We start from the raw sequence: 19,958 nt of genomic DNA on the forward strand, positions 1-19,958 counted from the left end.
AGACAGGACAAATCGATACACTTTCACACAAATTCTGTACGACGACAACCGCGATATCGGCACAAAAAAAAGGTAAGTAAATTTCTCAGGTGTCAACCGCGCTGTTCAGACTCAAATGCACCAATTTGCTAATTAGTAAATACGACCATGTGCGAAAGTTCTCAAATGCCAAATTTAACCGTTGCCTGAAATATTAGGTTATACATTTTTAAATTCAGCGTGTATACGTGCATACGTTGCAAAGAGGTTTGAGAAAACTGAAAACGGGGTTGAAAAAATTCTGGTAAATTATTATCATCCATCAATTTCATCGCTACATTCACATGCAATCCAACAAGTACTTGATTTCCGATCGCAACTTGCGCAACGCGTTATAAAAATTTTTATTCCGCAAAGCCAATACCGATAACCGCGTATGTGGACCAAACGAACGAACGTAATTTATATACCTACGATTGTAAACAATTAACTTTACCGAGCATATGTCATTGCAATATCCAGTCGGTAAAATAATTGCAGTCCTGCGCCGATTATAGTCTATAAAGTTGTTTACAGAGATTCCAACGCAGGGGCGTTTAGCACGCACGAGTACAACATGCGTATATATATGTATGCCACTTAAGATGTCCAGTATCAGTGAATAAAGACAGAGATAATACGCGGTTAGAGCGACGGTCGTGTGTGTGTGACGTCACAGGACAACACAAACACCGACAACTTTACACACACGTAAAGTATGATGCGGAAGATGGGCGCGAAGAATTGGCAGCGTTACCTGCCGTGCAATTTTACGTCCGGCGCCTTGTATCGTGATTACGACTTACGTGCATCGACAAAATTTTCCTACGGCGATTTATAAACAAATAAATAGAGAAAATTTTTTAGACAAAATTTTCGCATAGATTTTCTTTACCATTTTTTACGTATGCATACATTTCTTGACACGGAATATAACTTCGGCGACTGTAAATTAAATGGATCGGTATATATTTATTTAACAATGCCTAATAATATAATATAACAAATGCATCCGCGCTTGTATGCACACATATATAAAATTACATATCTTTCGGCAAATATTGCGCAGCTTTGATATGTGTATGTGTACAGTATCTACGTTATCGTGCATACATGTACGGATGATTACATTTGGTATTATATGTAGATATAATTTATACTCGTACAAGCAGTCTGATAGTTGTTACGATTTGCGATGAATTTTTCACACCGTACTCTTCGTTTTTCTCGAAATGTTTCGAGAAAAAAGTGAAAAGTACAAGATTAAAAAAGAAGAATGAAAAAAGTAAAAAATAAAAATGACAACACAGCGTGCAAAGTTGGAAGTTGTAACAAGTAAACACACAATTCGTGAATATCCATGAAATTGGCCTTGTCGAATGATTATCAATACGCGCATCGATAACTTTTTGTTCACTCACCTAAGTAAAGGAGATGCCGCAGAGGCTTCTGTGCCGGATCTTATTTTATATCCAATATATAACGTGCTGTGTGTGTGTGTGTGTGTATTTGTACACATAAAATATATATTTCACCTTCGCGTGGTGAAAAAAAAAAATGAAAAAAAAATTACATAATATCGTCACTTATCGAATCGTTAAATTCACTCAACGTATGTCTTTTTTTTTTTTTTAATTTTTATTTTCAAGTTCAAAGGACGCGCGGGGTGGGGGGTGGTCGGAGGGGGGGGGGGGGGGATTGGGGGTCGGTGGTTTTTTTCCCTTCCGGTTACATTTGACCTGATTTACATCGAGGAAAGTTAGGGATCACGGGGACAGCAGGAGTTTCGCGACACTTGGACACGGCTAACGTAAGAGCTTTGTAACTTGGCACTTGGAGTTTTGAAAGCAACTAACGAAGAATGTGCGCGAGCGCGTGCGGCGAGATAACGAGCGTGTATCTACTTGGTTGCCGCCGCCTCGTTTAGTTATGAATTTACTCGCAAGATATCGCCCAGGGTTTGACATCGTGCCTCTGGAAACAGAGGCAGAGAGCGATGTCAACAGTGGGGAGGATTAACAATTTTCGAAACCGACGATCCGGTTTTCCTCATCAACGTTTCTCGGCATTTTTCGCACTGATATTTTCGTACTTGAAACTTGGGTATCCGTTCATCGTACGAATATCGTGTTAAAATGGTCGTTTTTGAATTTCGACCGGCACGCCCACCAAATCGGTTCCAAATAAGTCAAAAATAATACTACAATTTTTTTTAAGTTTTTACATCAACTCTAACCCGTGCCCCAAAGGGGTCGGATTTCACCATTTAAAATACACGTGTTTCAGACACATTCTTAGTGTGTATTTTAGTGTAAGCGTAGTAATGTTGAAAAAAATTTTTAGTGCTAATAGGTATCTGAGAAAGAATTCACATCATCGTACCAGGCAGTCTAGACGAATTACACAACCTTGAAATCTAACTATTTTCCATTTACAATAAGATATATACCGAAAGTGTTGTCGAAACGTAGGAATGAACATATGTTCATTTTTATGTCAAAAATGCGGGGTTTTTCTTTCAAGTTTTTAAACCATACCTGGGATACGCTGGGTTTAAAAATTTTGAAAAAAATTGCTATACCATTTTCTGTCGCGTAAAAAATATTATAAAGTCAATCAGAGACGTCGACGTAGAATCTTGATCACGATGTCACGGAATGCCCCATATAAATATACACACCATTACGATCGGTACATAGGAACGCGAAGAGCATGGCAATTAGCTGTAGGAACATAGATAAGAGGATGTTTTTACCGTCTAGTTCTTGAACCTCGGGGTCATATATTCCCGCGTCAACTTATACACGCGTACGTACGTACATACGGTATGCATACTCGCAGGTATGTACAACATCTATCGTGCAATGTATGGCTTGGCGCCGTGATTAATCACCCTGCGAGCAGCGCGCGAGTTTGTATATTAGTCAATAAACTAAATTTATAAACTCGTCAAACATGCGCGCGTTGTACATTCTGTACGTAAACGTGAACTTGTTTAAATATCTAATTGTAAGTATGTATCTTTTCTCCGCATCTCCTTCTTCTTCAGCTGTTTGAATTACAAGACTTTCCGTAGGTAATGTGTTCGTCACACGTCTCGATTCCAATTTTACTCATTTTCAATTCGACGGTTTAGGTTTATTTTCGATGTGATCCACTTGTTTTGTTTTTTTAAATGATCATTTTACTGCTTCGAATTATCGCACAGTATGCCGTTGTTATTCGCAACGATTTTCTTCTTGTTTTTCTTCTGCCAAACCGATGCGTGAGATGAAATTACTCTGGATCAGTGAATAGAGGGCCGATCCGTATACTATGGTCTGCGACTCCGAAAGAGTCACTTGTTACTTACTGTGCTATACCTTCAAGGTTCTTACGTAACCGGCGGTTACGTAATCTAAACAACGTAATATAACGTAAAAAATCTAATATGCAGCCTTGTGTGCCAAACGCACGGACACACAAAGGCGCGAGTATCGATGTATAAATTTTAATTTCTTAATTACGGATATACCGCATCACGTGCCTACATTGTACGTCTACCTAAGAGGGTACGTTGATATCGGTGTGTAATAAGCTGTATTGTGTTTGCGGAAGTACGCGTTGGCCTACAGGATACCTTAACGGTTTAACCGCTAACGAGAAGATTGTATTCGTAGAAGAGAATTCGTAAAAACGTCAAATGAAACGGAAACAATCAACGTCTGGTAAAAAATAGCACAAGTTCTGGGTTAATTGCGTTATAATTGCCGGCGATATATATTATAGAAATTAATATCTAATTATATATTGTATCCACGTATCCACATATTATGCGAAGATTGAAATCGGAAAATGAAAAATCAACACGCGAGTCTGTGATATTTCGAATGATTTTAAGATTTTGTTATTGAATTTCGCGGACAGAATTTGTTTCGACGTAATTTTGACGTCGAAATTTGTTGAGGAGTCTGAAAGTTTTACAATTTTTTATTCCTGATTGATGTCTAGTGTCCAACTATTTGTATAGAATATATACGTATAATTGTAATTATTCAAAATGTCGGTAAGTTGCATTAACCAAGAATTCATTTACGATGATAATCAACGAATCTCATATTATAGCATTGAAAATTGTTCTTATTGTTTTCGTTTTCGACAATATCCGTATGTTCCCTATGAAATGAAAAAAGTGACAACCATGTACAGTGCTGCGCAAACTTTCATGAATATATACATATGCTGGAAAGTAGTTGCTTGCACGGTTAAGAGCATTGCGAATGGATCGTCAAACATAGCTCAAGAAATTTGTCAATATAGCGAACGTTTTAAAGCAGCTAAGACGACGATGATATATATTTTGGGAGCGAGAGAGAGAGAGAGAAAAAAAATAATGAATATTAAAATTACAAAAAAAAAAAAAAAAAAAAATTAAAAATTACAGCTACGAGTCGAGTTCTGGAACAGGATTCGCAAACTCAATTACGTATTGCGGATATTTCGTGATAACCGCAAACATTGAAATATCCAAATCAGTGATTCCAAAGGCACGTGGATGCAGGTATTTTAATGATGACGGCTGACACAAAGGAGGGACTAATTCGCCCGTAGGTGTGGCCTATCTGCGTAAGTGAACCAGGTTTGCCGGCGTTCTTTCGTAAATTTTCCTCTTTCAATTAAGAAACGAAAACCTCGCGCAGTTTTACCGCTGGGTAAGGGCAGGTAGCTCGATTCGATTGCGTTCTTTATTACCGACGGTGCAAACGGGACCGAGACAAAAAGACTTTTTACCGATTGAGTAAGTGAGGTTAATACGCAGAACCTCTGTTTTACCGACATTTGGTGAGGAGGAGAATTTCAAAAAGAAAACCAACCATCAAGAAATTATCTCCAAGATCTTTCCGCTCGTTTCCACATCTCTTTTCATGCTCTGACTAATTGCATTACCTTCGATCGCTCTCGTTCACAAGTTGAAGGCTTTTTTTATCTACTGCGGCAATTTTCCTTAACGATCAAGGATATATCGTAGTTTTTACCGACGGAGAAAATTAAGGTTATTCGACGAGCGAGTAAGCCGGGATTTAGAAATTAATGAAAATATTTCATCAGAACGACGTTAGGTCGGTACAAAATATCGGAGATTAATCGCGAAGCTACAAAAATGGATAAACACATCGGGTCTATTGGATAGAAAGAAGAAGAAAAAAAGAAACCGTTAGCATTGGCTATTTCGTTTGTTTTTTAGCATGGCCGCGTGCTCTCGAAGAAACAAGATAATGACGTAAAACTAGCCGTCTACTTTTTGTTTTTCACCTTGTTCATTGAATCGTAGTATACCTATATATATATATATATATATGTATAATAAGTAGATAAAATAAAAGATAAAGAAACGAATTGGGTAAGATATCGATGCGCGGCCGTAGGAGGAAGGCTCTCGAATTAGTGTCATCGGTTTAAAACTGCTGCTTATATCGCTGGATACCATCACAGCTCGACGGATATACCAACGTGTCTGCTATGTGTATATATTTATTAACGCGGTAAAGAAACCCGCGCGAACGATCGAGTCAATGACCCTGTAGCTCGCCGCAGTGCTTTAAGCGTAAAATCTTTCACACACACGTGCATACGTGTGTATATATTCGCGTTGAAAATTCGTAATTCACATCCGCGTATATCCATCTTTGAACATAAAAATCATACCTGACCGACGATTAAGAATTCGTACGAATTAACGATCTGTTGAAATGCTCAAGCTTAGTAAGCGGACGAATAAAGTGACGAGAGAATTTTGCGAAAAACGATATATGCGCGTATAGCTTGCAAGTTGCTACACGCTTGCAATTAATTAATTGCTGCATGTTTGTTGTTTCAACTTGTGTATAAATGACTCGTGTAGGTCATCGTGAGACCGCGGTCGGTCCCACATTACGTCATATTCTGTGTATGACCGACGACGGATGATAGCGCGTAGAGGAAGAAAGGTCGGTCCATACCGGGGAGCTCGGATTATAGAAATAAATTTTTTTCCTTTGCCTATTTATACCCGATGATCGTATCGTTCGCGGTTTCGGACTGCACTGCTATACACGCATTACATTATACATGTACATACTCATACATATACATACTCTCTTTGTTACAGATGCGTTATAGTTTATATTTGCGAAGATGATTTATTTTTTCGAGTATCTCGTTTCCGCGCGCATATTATTTTTTACAATTTTACAAATGTATATATATATGGAGAAAGGTCAGCGGTTTGTTGCTCCGCGAAAGAAAAAACGAATACTAAAGAAATAAATGAGGAAAAAGAAAAAAGTAATTTGAGAATCTCTGTGTATTGCTGCTGCTGCAGAATATCTATCTATACATATACGTTATATGTGGCTATTTTTACAGTCATTGCATTCGCGACGTTAAACTTTGCAGAGACAGGCGAGACGATTCGAAATAATTCTTAGCGCCGAGGTATATTCGTTTTTATCCTCGAGTTTTACCACATTTAGCAATGTATCGAAAGAAAGATACTCAGCATTAGGAATCGAGTCGACCCAATTTCTTGACTCAACGGTCGGGTGATTCAGAAGATGTCTTTTATTTTGCGGAAAAAGTACTGAATTTAAGTCTCAATAAATCCATGCAGGAAGGAAACATTAAATGAACGCATAACACGTTAAAATCAAGATGTGTAAAATGATATTGATTGAAAAATATTTTTATTCCTGTTATACGATTTAATTCTTTATCTCTTTTCTCTCTAAATTTCTTCCGGCTTTGAAATAAGAAAGAAATTCGAATAAACGTAATAATCACACCGTTACAAGATGTAACTTATTGTACTCTATAGATGAGTATAAAATAAAAAAAAAAAAATCTTTGCACGTCACGAATCAAGATTTAGCGCGAATCGTCCGCACATATTGCGTGTATAAAAATTTTAATAAATAATTACAGCAGTAGCAGCAACAACAACACACGAATTTTCGCCGCATGTAGCGTTCCTTAATGGGCATAACGTACGTCATAAAGTAAACGTGTATAATCATTACGAGCTCTGTTGAATTATTCCGTCGTATAATACATCCAATATTATACAGAAAAATGAGGAAAAAAAAAAACCAGGTAGGAACGGTACATACATAAAGGCTTGGCAAGATATTATCATCATCTTTGCGCACAGCGTAATCTCAACGAATTTACTGTAACCTGAACGTATATCGAATGTAACGCGTATTATATACGCGGCCATACGCGTCCGTTAAATACATATAAATAATAACGTTGCATAAGCACGAGGTTGAAGTTACAAGTAACGTTATCGGAACGAAACATTGGGGGGAAGATAATAATTATTTTCTTAATTTTACAATGATTTTCAAAGAACCAAGATTTCGAAATACGAGTGTTTTTTGTTTCATTGCGGTTTACCGAATTTCGGGCAATTCGAAAACCGCTAAATAACGGCTTTTCCTCATCACGAATCATCACGACAAAGTCGCTAACTTCAATGCGGTGCATGTGAAGCACAGAGCCGTCTCGGTTGCTGATGAGACAAGCGAATTAAAATTCGTAAATTTATAATACATTTGTTTATAAGAGATTGACAAATTTATCGCCGCATTGCGGCAGACGCGTCAAGCAAGCATCGTAGTGCATGTCGCGTGTTGTTATTATACCTATACGTTACATTATCGCGTATACGTATATACAATTATACATATGCATGTATATAAATATAAATATAAGATAGGCGCATGTAAATAGGAACGTAGGAAATTTTCTTCACTCGATTTGAAAATAGAACGTGAGAACAAAGTCCTTTCTCGCCTCCTTCGCGGTTTACTCGCAGAGACAGAGAAAAGCAATCATCCGAAATTCCCTGCAAAGAAAGGCAGGAGAGAAGATACCATAACTATAACTGCTAAATCGCCCACGCGTCCTTCGCTGATTCATCCGCTACTTTCCTCTTGCTCGTACCAAATATGCGATACGTAACGAAATAATTATTGTCGCCATTTATTTACGGGGTAAAGTTTAGATACACCTGTAAGACGGACACTTGTCGATGTTTTTTTCTTAATCGAAGGATCAGAGAACGATAGTTATAATCAAATTATACAAAAATGAAACCGATGAAAATTTAAAACTTGGTGCATTGCGTGCACGCATATATTATATTATATATGTATGTAGAACACTGAAAGCGTGATGACAGGGAAATTTTCATCTCCTCAGGGCTCACACTATGTCCAGTATAAATGTAGTTTTTCATTACAGGCGGGGGGATAAAACGTTATATCGGATGATAGTAAGGATGATTTATACTCGGTGAAGAGAATGGGATGAAACGAGGAAAAGAGGCATGCTAAATTGGGAAATTTAGTTTGCACGGATGTCGAGACGACGTTGAATCTCGTGAAATTGCGCAGTGAGTACAGAATTGTGTAAATAATAGACAAAGCGACGGCTGACTAGGCAGCGTGACAGCGCTATACGCTATAACTATATATTATACGATACGTAAAGGCTACGCGCTGGATTAGTTTCACAATTTATTTTGAAGGCGTTACAAACATCGAGCGGTTGAACTGATAACTGAATTTTAATTTATTTCTAAAATTGATAAACCCCAAGGCTGCAGTTGAGTAGCCGGGTTGCGACATTGTAAATTGTAAGGCAACGCCATCTCACAACGACGATAAGCAACGCACACACATTGCATCGAGCTTTGAAAACTGCGTCAAAGAAGCAAGAATTTTTGTTTCAACTGGAAGGCAGATAACTCGAGTTATTTAATTAACAAGTATCGTTTCTGTCATATCTTCAAAGACAATGGATAATAGTGAAGTAATAATCGAATGATGTAACCGGCAACAAAGATGTATACTACGTATGCTTTACAAAAATGAAAAAATCAAGTTTCATCTACCACGGTATTTAATGTACAGACACGATCGGTCCAGCATCTCGAGGAAAGAATGTAGTTTAAGTATTTTTCAGATCAAGGAATCCGATTGTGACAATAGAAAGTTATACTTTCCGCGCATTCGTACAGTTCTGAGCCCTCGAAGTTGACGAATTGTTGACCATTTTCTCAAACGGCGAGATGGAACAAACTGTCATTTTCTACTTTCGGAATACTTTTTTTTTTGTGTTTTTAAACACTGAATGAAAAACACTAATTTTGAGTCCAAATACGCAGTTTCACCTACAGGAACGTCATAGCCTTACTTACCAATCCAACTGGAAAAGTTTTTTCACAACGAGAAACGATAAATGTAATTTTTGTCAATTGAAAAAGGAAAGAAAACAAAAAAAAAAACTGCCAAAGCAACCTCGTGAAGTGTTTGATAGCAAATAAAAAAATAAAAAAAAAAAAAGAAACGCTTCTTCGTCGATCGACGCAATATTCATGAGTTTTCCAAAGCTAATTTTTCTTAATTAATCCGTCTGCTCTCTCGTCTAGCTCGAAACATAACATCTCGACAACAGAGAAAGAGGAAGGGAGATATTTCGATCGGTGAATTAGGTAAATTTAATCACCGAAGGGGAACTGCGTAACGGATTGTTTCGCCTGCAGAGCAGCCGGCACTACACAAGTAGCGACGGCTGTCTTGCGAGCTTAGGTAACGAACTCGTATTACGGCTGTGACGTGGATTCGCACGGACTTGGAGGTCTGGGAATTATTTGAGGAAATTTTACTGACTGGAGGTGAATAGCGTACATACCCGATTCCGATGAATACATCGCGGAGATGAAGGAGGAGGGGAGAGCCTGACGTCTCTTACGTTATAGACTGGCACCGATTGAGGCGAACATATAATGATAACGTGTTACATACGTACCTGGAACAGAAGCAGAAAGAAAAAATGGGTGTTTAGTCGATTTCGAGCTCGATATACAAATAACGATATTTCGCTTTACGTAATTTTGTGACGAAATTTTGAACGATCGTATATAAATTGCACGAAAAGATTGAAACTACGCTGTAACGACATCGAAATTTTGTTCGTTGGACAATATTACAAAATTTCTGACAACGAGAGACCTGTAAAATCCACGGCTGTGAGGACGGCCTTACTTACACCGTCCTGCGGTTTGATCCTTGGATCTTGGACTTTTTCGTATCAATTATTACACGCTTGAAAATCAAATTTTAACGTTGAAAAATGAATTCAATTCTTATTCTAGTTCTACAAAGATTGAAAGGCCGTACAGAGCTTTCCTTTTCCACTATAGACTTTTTTTTCCCTTTCCCAGAGACACGGGCACTTTCCACTAACAGCTGAACAAACCAAACGTGCAGGTGATTTCGTTTTCGAAAGAACCGTACAAGGTGAAACAAGGCCGAAGTTGGTGACGTAAACGTAACGAAACGTCACGGAATAATTCGTTTGTATAATTTTAGAAGGATTATCCGAGGCGTTGGCTTTTCAAAATATAAACATATCTTCTTCGTTACGACGTACTAGCTGAATTTTAGACAATCCTAAGATTGCGAAGTAACGATTTTTCTGAACACGAGTCGTTGGAGTAACGTTGCCAACTTCAGCCTCGTAAGGTAAAGTCGCGATTATCAAACCCACGTGACAAGGTGTCACGAAAAGAGTCGAGTCATGGATTACAAAGTACCAAAACAGAGCTACGAATAATTCGCAAGTTCTGAAAGACGACGAAGACGAAATAAGGCAGGTAGGTTTACCGTTGGCGAACGGCTTAATATTTGGCATATATCGCATACATCGTCAGGAACGAAGACCGAGATCATCATTTTGTTCCTCTTGCGTCCCATTGGCCGTTTAACGTGTTCAATCAATCTTGGAACCCGGCCGATCGACGCCGAACGACGGATAACGCAGGATGGTTTTGCATGAACCGATATCTATCCGCCGTCACTGATAGTCATTGGCACAAAGGTGAGCTGCACTGCGTCGACCTCCGTCTCCACCATCACACCACCTCTCCACCGACACTTCCACCACCGCTATCGGCGAAATCGAGTCTAGCCTAATCGCGACGATCGTTCGTCGATAGAGGAGATCCTACGAGTAACGCGACGTAGAATCCTGCGGAAAACCGTTCGAAGAGCGACACTGCGACACTGCGATAACAACGCCGGTACGCCGCTCGGACGTCGGTCTTCGACAAAAGTCTTTCCATCGTTATTTCTAGGCCGCATTTCCCGTCGACGGTCTTCGGGTCGAATCGGTTGACTTGACCGATCCAGAGTTAGCCGCTAACGTCTGCGTACAATGCTGATTTATGGAAATTATTCCAAGCCGGCTCCTTCGGTGACGGCAACATTGTTTTCCACGAGAATGACGCGGATAGGTGGTCGAGTGACAAGTCGATGTTGGGGTCAATCGATTCGCTGCTTAAAAATCAACGCCGCGATTTTACTTTTATTTTTTTTCCTTGTACAGACTTTTTCCGCCACAAAGAAGGTGGCGCCGATTTTCCTCGTTCGGTTTAGTTTGCCTCGAGGATGCGATACCGTGTTTCTAAATATGAATACTTTAACCCTGACTAACGTGAGAAATGGGTACACGACTCTTGCGTGCATTTGCCAGAAAAAATTGCGAAGCGAGAACGAAGAACAGATTTTCGAAAGGTAAATAATATTAGCTTGGATGTGTTTTTATCGGACCTCAAGACACACCTCGTGAGAAACTGTTTCGTTACACGGTTGAAGAACTTTTCGAAAATGGTAATTTTCACGAATCTAAAACTTCGTAATATCCAGAAGCTCGACCTTCCTCAGGTTTCTTAATTACGGTACAAAGTCACGTTATCGGATCGTCGCGGCTGTCGGATTTGAAATTCGACGTTCGAAGAAATCAGTGTGTTTCGATTCGGCGCGATCATACATAAATATATTTTACACCCATTATTCGCTGGCTGATTTGAAATTGAAATGATTTCGGTGTAATCGGTGTATATTTATCGGTTTGCCCTCTTTGCTTCTTCTTCCTCTTCCTCTTCTTCTTCTTCTTCTCCTCCTTCTTCTTGTTCGTATGTTTTTTGAACATCACACCGTTTGGCACCGCGACTCACGTCACGTATCTTCTTCATCCATATATGTAGTATACGAGACAATATTCCCAGCTGCCGTATCTCAGTTATCTACTTGACAAGACGCGATCGCTCACACGGCGTTGCTTTCCTTGCCCACAACCGACCGGGCAATTCAGTCCAACCTTGTAACAATTTTTACCCCGCCACGCGTTATTATACCCACAGCCATGTGGCATGGGCATTTATTTCCCTGTACCCAGTCCTCTACAGCTCATTACAATTGCGAATTCATTGGCGAGTAAGCAGCGGCGTTCAAGGGTCGTCGAAGAAGCGATTATGCATACTTTTAACACATAGACCGAACGTGCGTAAGGAAGCAACGTTAATGCAATATTCAATAATGCAATAGAGAAGAGCGCGGCAGTTGGTGAAACTTGTTTTTCTTCGCGGCGAACACGACCGGATAGATGCACGTTTTGCCGAATTGAAAATAGCGTGTTTCTTTTTTTCCTTGGCAATGTACCAGCCCAACGTTTATCAATTCAAACGAAAGTCACCCCGGTTATCTTATCCCCCTTCAAATCCTGCCGCGTTCAACGGTGTTATAATTTCTCTCTTATCTTACATACCGACGACCGCGTTTCTACGAAATAATATATACTGACCTACGATAACAATTGGTACGTTAAATGTGAGCCTTGTTGTCTGACAGGCGCTAATAAATCACCCACCCACAACCGACGTGCAGCCGGTGTGATTTGCTAATCAGCAATATCAGAAATTCGAAGGAGTGGAATAAAAGTTTTCGACAATTTTCAGTTGGAATAAATTTGAAACTGCGTCCTCGCCAAATCTCCGCCAAAACTGTCTCTGCGTAGCAATTATACTCTCTCGTTGTCTCTCACGCGACCCTGTCAGAGCGGAGTCAGCGCTTTTCTTGGCATACGTGTCTCCGCGAATTCGCCACGTGGACAGAAACTGACGTAGGTATGTATGCACGTCGGTGTACCTTTGCCCACCGCCTCGCGGCATGTCGCGTATTCACGGTTCACCTACGAAGCACGAAAGAACGCGACACTTGCGAGATGGGTCTTGCTTAACAATCGGCCAGGATCTTATCTAGATGTGTCCAACGGCGAGCTCGGTTCCTAGATTAGACGATAGTCGGCCCGCAGCGCTACGAAAAACATGACAACAACAAGCTCGCTAAATTTATCCAGCAACGTATAACCTACCGCGTACACAGTGGACCGTAACTCGGTTACGAAGCCTGTGCATAGATCGGTCTGGTCGACGTTGATTCGCGACTAGGTTGCACACGGAGATACAATGTCGGGTCAAATACAACGGCGCATCGACGTTGCGGTAATTGGCAATGGACGAGCAATGTCAGTCGACTCTGATACCGAAAAGTTTGTCGTCTACGCTTGGCAGCGTAGATTTGATCCAGTTTACAGTTACGCCATATATCGGAACGCCCGCGTTCTACTCTTTAATCAAGTTGTTTGGCGACAGTGAGTACAGGATCGTTTATCGACGCGTCCGTGCGACGTCGCTCTGGGACGTGATTATTTTTCAAATGGTCTCTCGATGTACAACCGAGCCGGTTGCCGTTATTTGCAGGCCAGGTGGACTCCAATTCGCACAATAGAAGAGCCCCTGCTTTCGATTCCGAAATTTTTATGCGGGTCCGTAGGGCCGTTTTTTTTATACAAATAACTCGATCCAACGCGGTGCGTCTTCGATCATTGTAAAGGAAACGACTGTAATGTAGTCCAATTTACGGGCCTTGACCCCCAATCGACTCTACGGACGATCCATGAACCGATATTCTCCAGGGTCAACTAGCCGGACACCTAGTAGATAAAAAGTAGATGAGGAATACTTGCCGCAGTATCGGACCGTCCCTGTGTTTCGGGAAAAGTTTTCTAGAAAAGGTCGCTTCCAGGCTGCATCGTTTAGCTGGCGCGAGAATGCGTGAAACTATATTTGGAACGTCGCGGTCAAGATCAAGCTGCGTGCATGCAGTGCTCGTAGGCACCTAAATCGAGAGGAGATGTCGACCGCGCTACTTTGAAACTTTGTTACAAATGACAATTGAAAGAAAAGCGATTTAGATATCATGTTGTACAAGAAATTGGAACGATGATCGGTAACCTGCGGTGCTCTTGAAATTTTCAATCGACAGTCACGAATTCCCCACCCTCGGAGATCAGTGGTACATTTTTCAGGAATTGTATTACAGAGTGTCCAGCGACATCAGAATTCAAAATTCACTTATATTTCCCGATGCACGCTTCCACGGCACGCGTTAAGTACGGAGGCAAACGAACAAAGTCACAGCGGCGTACACGTTTATCCGTGTGGTTTAAAAATTTTTCTCGCGCGTGAGAAACCTCGAGTCTCCGAACAACGCCGGTAGCGGAGAACAGAGCGAGATGATTTGGTAAATTGGGACTTTAATACGGAGTCAGGGTCCTGTGATAGCCGGGTTTCACGGCTTGCCGAATCTTCTTACAACATTATCGAATCGCGTTACTTCCTTCACGTTGAACCGCGCGCGGCGTAAACGCTAATTTATTCAGTCCGCGCGTAAGGTAGTCGCTCGCCTTGAACGGAAGAAGGATTCCAGTAGTGTTAGAGAGGCACGATAATTATCGACAATGGCGTCAATCCGTCGGAGAGCGCCTCGTATCCATATCGTTAATCTCAATGCCCAAAGAAAGCGCGGCGGCGTCGGTGTTTCAACTAATGCACGTCAACGGGCATGTGTGATAATCTTCGGAAAACAAGAAAATTGAAAGAAAAAAAGAAACAAAAAAAAAAGGTATAAAATGACGAGTCCGACGATTCTCCGACTTGCGCTAACCATGAAAATTACAATAATAAACGGGGCCAAGCAAGATAATCACCGTGGGCAACGTCATTAGGAGGTCCTTGACTTTCGTGTACGTAATTACGCTGCAGGCAAACAAATTCGGGTACCTGTCTAGTATAATCGCGGCATAACGCGGACGATGCTGTAGTGCGTGTAATACGCGGACTCCAAGATGCAGAGTTTGGTAATTTCGATATATAATATGTACGCGCGGTATAGGAATGAAAACTGACCGCGGACAGACGTCACGATTATTAATAACTATGTCGAATATGCTGTAATCGGCAATCATGGTGCCCGTATACAAATTTATGTGCACGTTCTCCGAGCGAAGAAAGAAGTGGCGACTATTGGACTTTGATTGACCAGTGGTAGATAAAAGGAATAATTATGCACATAACATTTAGGAATATAACGGTGAATTTTACTGAAAACACGTATACGCGTTTGAAATTGTTGCTCGAGGGCGTTTGATAAAGTAAATCGTCGATAAAAATACATTTCGAAACCTGTAAAAGGTTCGGTTCGAAGATCGTGAGCGAGATTTTCACCGGATTCCCACTCCTCCGGAAAGATAAGGGTCACGGAATACGTTTAAACGGTGAACGGTTTTAACTATTCCAATATGTTAAAAGAGATATCGTTAAGCAGATTTGTGCCATGTTTATTTAACGATTTTTACAAACGATATAATTACGTAATTCACTGTAACATAATTACGGACGTACACAAATAGGCCTGGATTAATAACTGCACTCGATTACTGAATGCGGTGGTCAGAAATAGGCGGTGAAAAATATGCGTTACGAATTTCGTAAGAAAATTCCCTAGAAAATAATTCCCTAGCTTATGCGCAGAGCATTCCTGTCGGTGTTTAGAACATTTATCGCGCGGACTGTACATATATTTCACGCACCGTAGCTGCGGATATGTGGACACAAGGCGTGTTGGGAGTTTATTTTCTCGCTGCAAGAAGAGATCAAGAGAGAGAAGGCGGTGGGAAGGAGCTTTTTTACTTCTGCAGAGCATTCAAGGTCGATTGGAATAGACGCGAAGAGCGAGAAAACAATTTGACTATTTCTACCATTTTGCATGTTTATACGTTAAAGTTACTCGCTTCGTCTCGTCGATCGCTTATTCGCGCTGCAACAACGAGTCTATTACAGATATCATCAGCTTATCGAATCAACCGGTCAGCCAGCCGGCCGTTGGCCACCTAGCCAATTTCTTCCTTCTTCCTCTCGTTTCTTTATTCTTTTTTTTTTTTTTTTTTTATTTTTTTCTTACGTGGTTCTCGTACATCGCGTCATGTAAATTCAAGGTTTTTGCGATTTCTTCTTTTCGTTCTTACAGAGGATTTCGTAACGAGTAACAAGAATAATACAGTGCGCGAAATTAGTCGTCGCGCTATTGAAATAATGCTTTATTTATTTATTTTTTTTAAACCGATCCTCCTATCGCAATAAAATATTCCAGATATTTCGTTTTCAGGATATGAGATATAGCGATTTATATCAGAATTGTAGTTTTCCATTATTCTCTGTCTCGCTCTGCGTTGTTTTAAATTTGTCTGTTTCTCTAGCAGTAAATAATATTTCGGAAAAATACTGCAAGTTAGATTAACGATAGTTTCGTCACGGGGAAACGAATGCAATAAACATTCGACGGTTTAAAAGACACAGACTTAAAAACAAACAAAAAAATTAAGCTAAAATTGAGAAAGAAAAATAGAATAAAATTTCCGATTAGAGATCTAGAAAGGTGAGTCATAAAAACATTTTCCTCCCCCACCGTAGAGGCATATTACGTGCGTCACCGCCGGATGATTTACAGGTATAATCTCAAACACACATCGTAACGAATTTAAAAAAGATTTTCTCAGCTGATAGAAGAATTGCAGGTTTCGCTGCGGCCAAGAATGCGAGAATCGTAAATTATGATGTAGAGAAAAACGCTAAAAGATGTCGAGAAAGAGAAGAGATGTGGAGTAAAAAAATAAATAAATAAATAGATAAATTCGCAGCCGGTATCAATTATCATCCTCTACGATCGGAGAGTCTTTTTTTCTATCCGTTACAATCTCTTTTCATCCGCTGTACGCGTATCAAGTCTTGCATCGTGTGCGTATAACGAGTTCTGACGATGCAAAAAGGATACAATTCGAGCAGAGTGGAGAGTGCGGAGTGAGGCAGGGAGGAAGGGAGGAAATCACGAGGGCGGCTCGGCAACGAAATTGCTAAATTGATTATCCATCCGGGCGAATGTTTAGACGAAACAGATGCGCACGGTATCTACGGACAGACGAAGGTCATGGTCGGGCAACTAACCTATCCTAACTTAACGACCGACGTCTGCCTACGCACAGAATCCCGACGACGAGACACAGCCAAATTTCCGAGGTTATCCGTCCCTCGAAACCACGCAGGGAGATGGACGCGTGGGCGAGAGGAAGAGAGAGAGAGAGAGAGAGAGGGAGAGAGAGGGAGGAACAATGGAGTGTGTCAGGAGCGAGGATAAAAAAATCGCGAGAGGTATAGTCTGAAAAAAATATATGCCGAGTAGAAAGAGAAAGAGACGAAAAACTCCCAATTGAACGAGCAAATGTTGTTATCAATTTTCCTTTCTTTATTTCTTTTTTTTTTTTTCCTCATACAGTTGTTAGTCTAGGAGCGATTCTATCAAATTCTCGACTAATTCGGTTTCACGTAATTTTATGATATTCTTTGTAGATTTCAGACGTAATTTATAGATTAAGAAGAAAGAAATTAAGGTGGAAAGAGACGTATAAAAAAAAAAACTATGCAGTATGGGGGAGAAAAGTTGTGCTGAAAATTTTGGGGGTACGATTCGAAATTTGTAAATTTAATAAGGAATCGCACACGGCGATGAGGATAAGTAGGTCGGTGGCAGACGATGGGTTTGTGTATTTTATAAACACGGGCTCGTTGGATAACGTTTTTAAAAATTCCGAGAGAGCCGGCTCTCTGCAGAGATATTGCGAAATCGTTCGTCAAACTCGCGACTGATAAATAAAAAGAGAAATCTCGATCTCGATCGCGAGAGTCGATATTTAAATACGGCGACTCAATATATATATATATATATATATACTGAAACTTTTTTCCCGAGTTTGCAGACGTGTTTCAATCATTTGAACAAACTGTACATCGTGTTGTATATTTTTATTGAAGAAATGAATGCTTTGACGAATTGATGATGATTTTTTAAACGCAAGTTTTCAATTTACACGCTAGATACACAGTTTAGTAAACTTCATATTTCACGTTGTCGGTGATATTTTTATAATATTTTACTACCGTCCCTGCGGCGATTAAATTATTTATTTAAATTTTGACAACGAAGATAAAAATGGAATATGTATCAGTGTCACTTTTTTACACCTCCCTAAATTATTATACGTTAAATGCAGCGATGAAATTGTATTCTACAGGCCCGTCGTATCTCCGTATCGTCTGAGCGAAGAGTTAATTATTCAAATTTAAATTAACTTTGCCTCGATCAGCTACGAGAGAGTCATGCAGGCGGGTGTTTAACGCTGTAATTCCTACAGCGAATTACAAGCAGGTCACGTTTTCTGATCGCGAGACAGATATATGTCACGGACGGATGGATTCATCAATCAATACCGAACCGATACTTTCGTGAGAGATTAGTCGACCTAATCGGCTGACTGGCATCGTCATCGTCATCGTCATCGTCATCATTATCCTCCTCCTGCTTCGGCTTCTCCACACGGGGATAAAAAACCGTCGCGATTTTTCGTCCCAAGGAAAATAATTCAACGCGTCAGAACCACGGATTACAAAAAATTAGCGAGGAATTAAAACCGTTACGCAAATCGCAAATAGTCATAAGACTCTGCCGTTATTTAAAATAATCAAATATTCTGTGCGGAAAAAAATTCCTGCCGTTTCGTTTCTTCGATTCGCTCTAACGCCACGTGGAGAATTGGCGGTAAAATTTCTACAGGATATAATCGGACGATGCAGAAGCCAAAAAATTTTTCGCAATTCGGATCTCAGATTTACCGCTGCACATGCTGTTGAGGAAATTTTGGCACAAGCCAAATGTCAGTGTCGATGTTTCGAATGCCCGACGCTTAGCGCCGCCTCTTTCCTCTCCTCTTCCATCTTCTGCTCACTTCTCGAATATATGATCTGGGTCAGGATCCGCTGCTGCTGCTGCTTTTGCGGTGTTTTCAAATTTCACGCAAGGTATACACACCTTGAATTTTCGTCAGCGGATTACCGAAACGACGATAAACGGATCACCATAATTTTGAATAAATAAATCCGTTACGCGCGATGCGACGTCGCTGCTTCTTCGATGACCCCGTTATATTCTGCGTCGTTATTTTACGTAACCTGCCCGGCTACAAACTTGACAATTCGGAGGAAGAAGCCGCGAACAAACACCTGAACAGGAGTTTAGGAAATTTCTTATATTAAGGGGGGATTACATGTTTTAATAATTTTTTAAAAATATAAAAATGGAATTATTCTTTTCATAATTCAAGTATATAAAAGAACAATATTTGAATGTTATTTTATAAAATTGTCATTCAAAGATTTTGAACAAAGGTTTCGGAAAAACAAGTATCCTCTATTTAGACAGCTTTGTTTTAAACTAAAATAAAACCAAATATTTTCAGTTAGTAGATGAGTATATTATAGCTATAGTGATTGAACGAAAGATTCTTGTTTTCTCACAATTTATTTTACAAGGCAATACTTGGTCTAGATTTTACCGAAAATTGTACTTTTTTGCATACGACTCTGCCAAAAAGTCGAGTTAAAATTTTTTTAAGAATCCTTTGTTCAATCACTGTAGCTATATTCACCTACTAACAGGAAATATTTGGTTTCTTGATTTCGGATGAAGTTATCATGAGTTATCCTGGACACCGCAAGTATTTTTTATTACATTAAAAAAAAAGGAATTAGAGAAAATGTCTTGTTTTTTTTTTTTGCGCTTCCGAACCCATAAGAAAATATATGGTTTGAAAAACGTGTTTTGAAACGCTTCGAATTTCTCGAAGAA

At 40.0% G+C, this 19,958-nt stretch overlaps 1 protein-coding gene across 8 annotated transcripts in view; it reads right to left on the reverse strand.

Annotated features, from left to right (window-relative positions):
- Positions 1-19,958, reverse strand: part of cnc (NFE2 like bZIP transcription factor cap-n-collar) — a 119,573-nt gene that overhangs the window by 87,106 nt on the left and 12,509 nt on the right. Inside the window, exon 1 of one of the 8 annotated variants that reach the window (XM_046632528.2) lies at positions 10,746-10,890. The exons of 5 other annotated variants lie outside the window; for them this stretch is intronic. In XM_046632528.2, coding sequence (XP_046488484.1) covers positions 10,746-10,796 — 51 coding nt within the window. In that variant the 5' untranslated portion in view covers positions 10,797-10,890. Of the gene's footprint in view, positions 1-1,439; positions 1,592-10,706; positions 10,891-19,958 lie in introns of those variants that run through there. 2 more of the 8 variants (XM_046632527.2, XM_046632529.2) reach the window with 2 other exon arrangements.

Source organism: Neodiprion pinetum, chromosome 6 (genome assembly GCF_021155775.2).
Source record: "Neodiprion pinetum isolate iyNeoPine1 chromosome 6, iyNeoPine1.2, whole genome shotgun sequence".
NCBI lineage: Eukaryota > Metazoa > Arthropoda > Insecta > Hymenoptera > Diprionidae > Neodiprion > Neodiprion pinetum.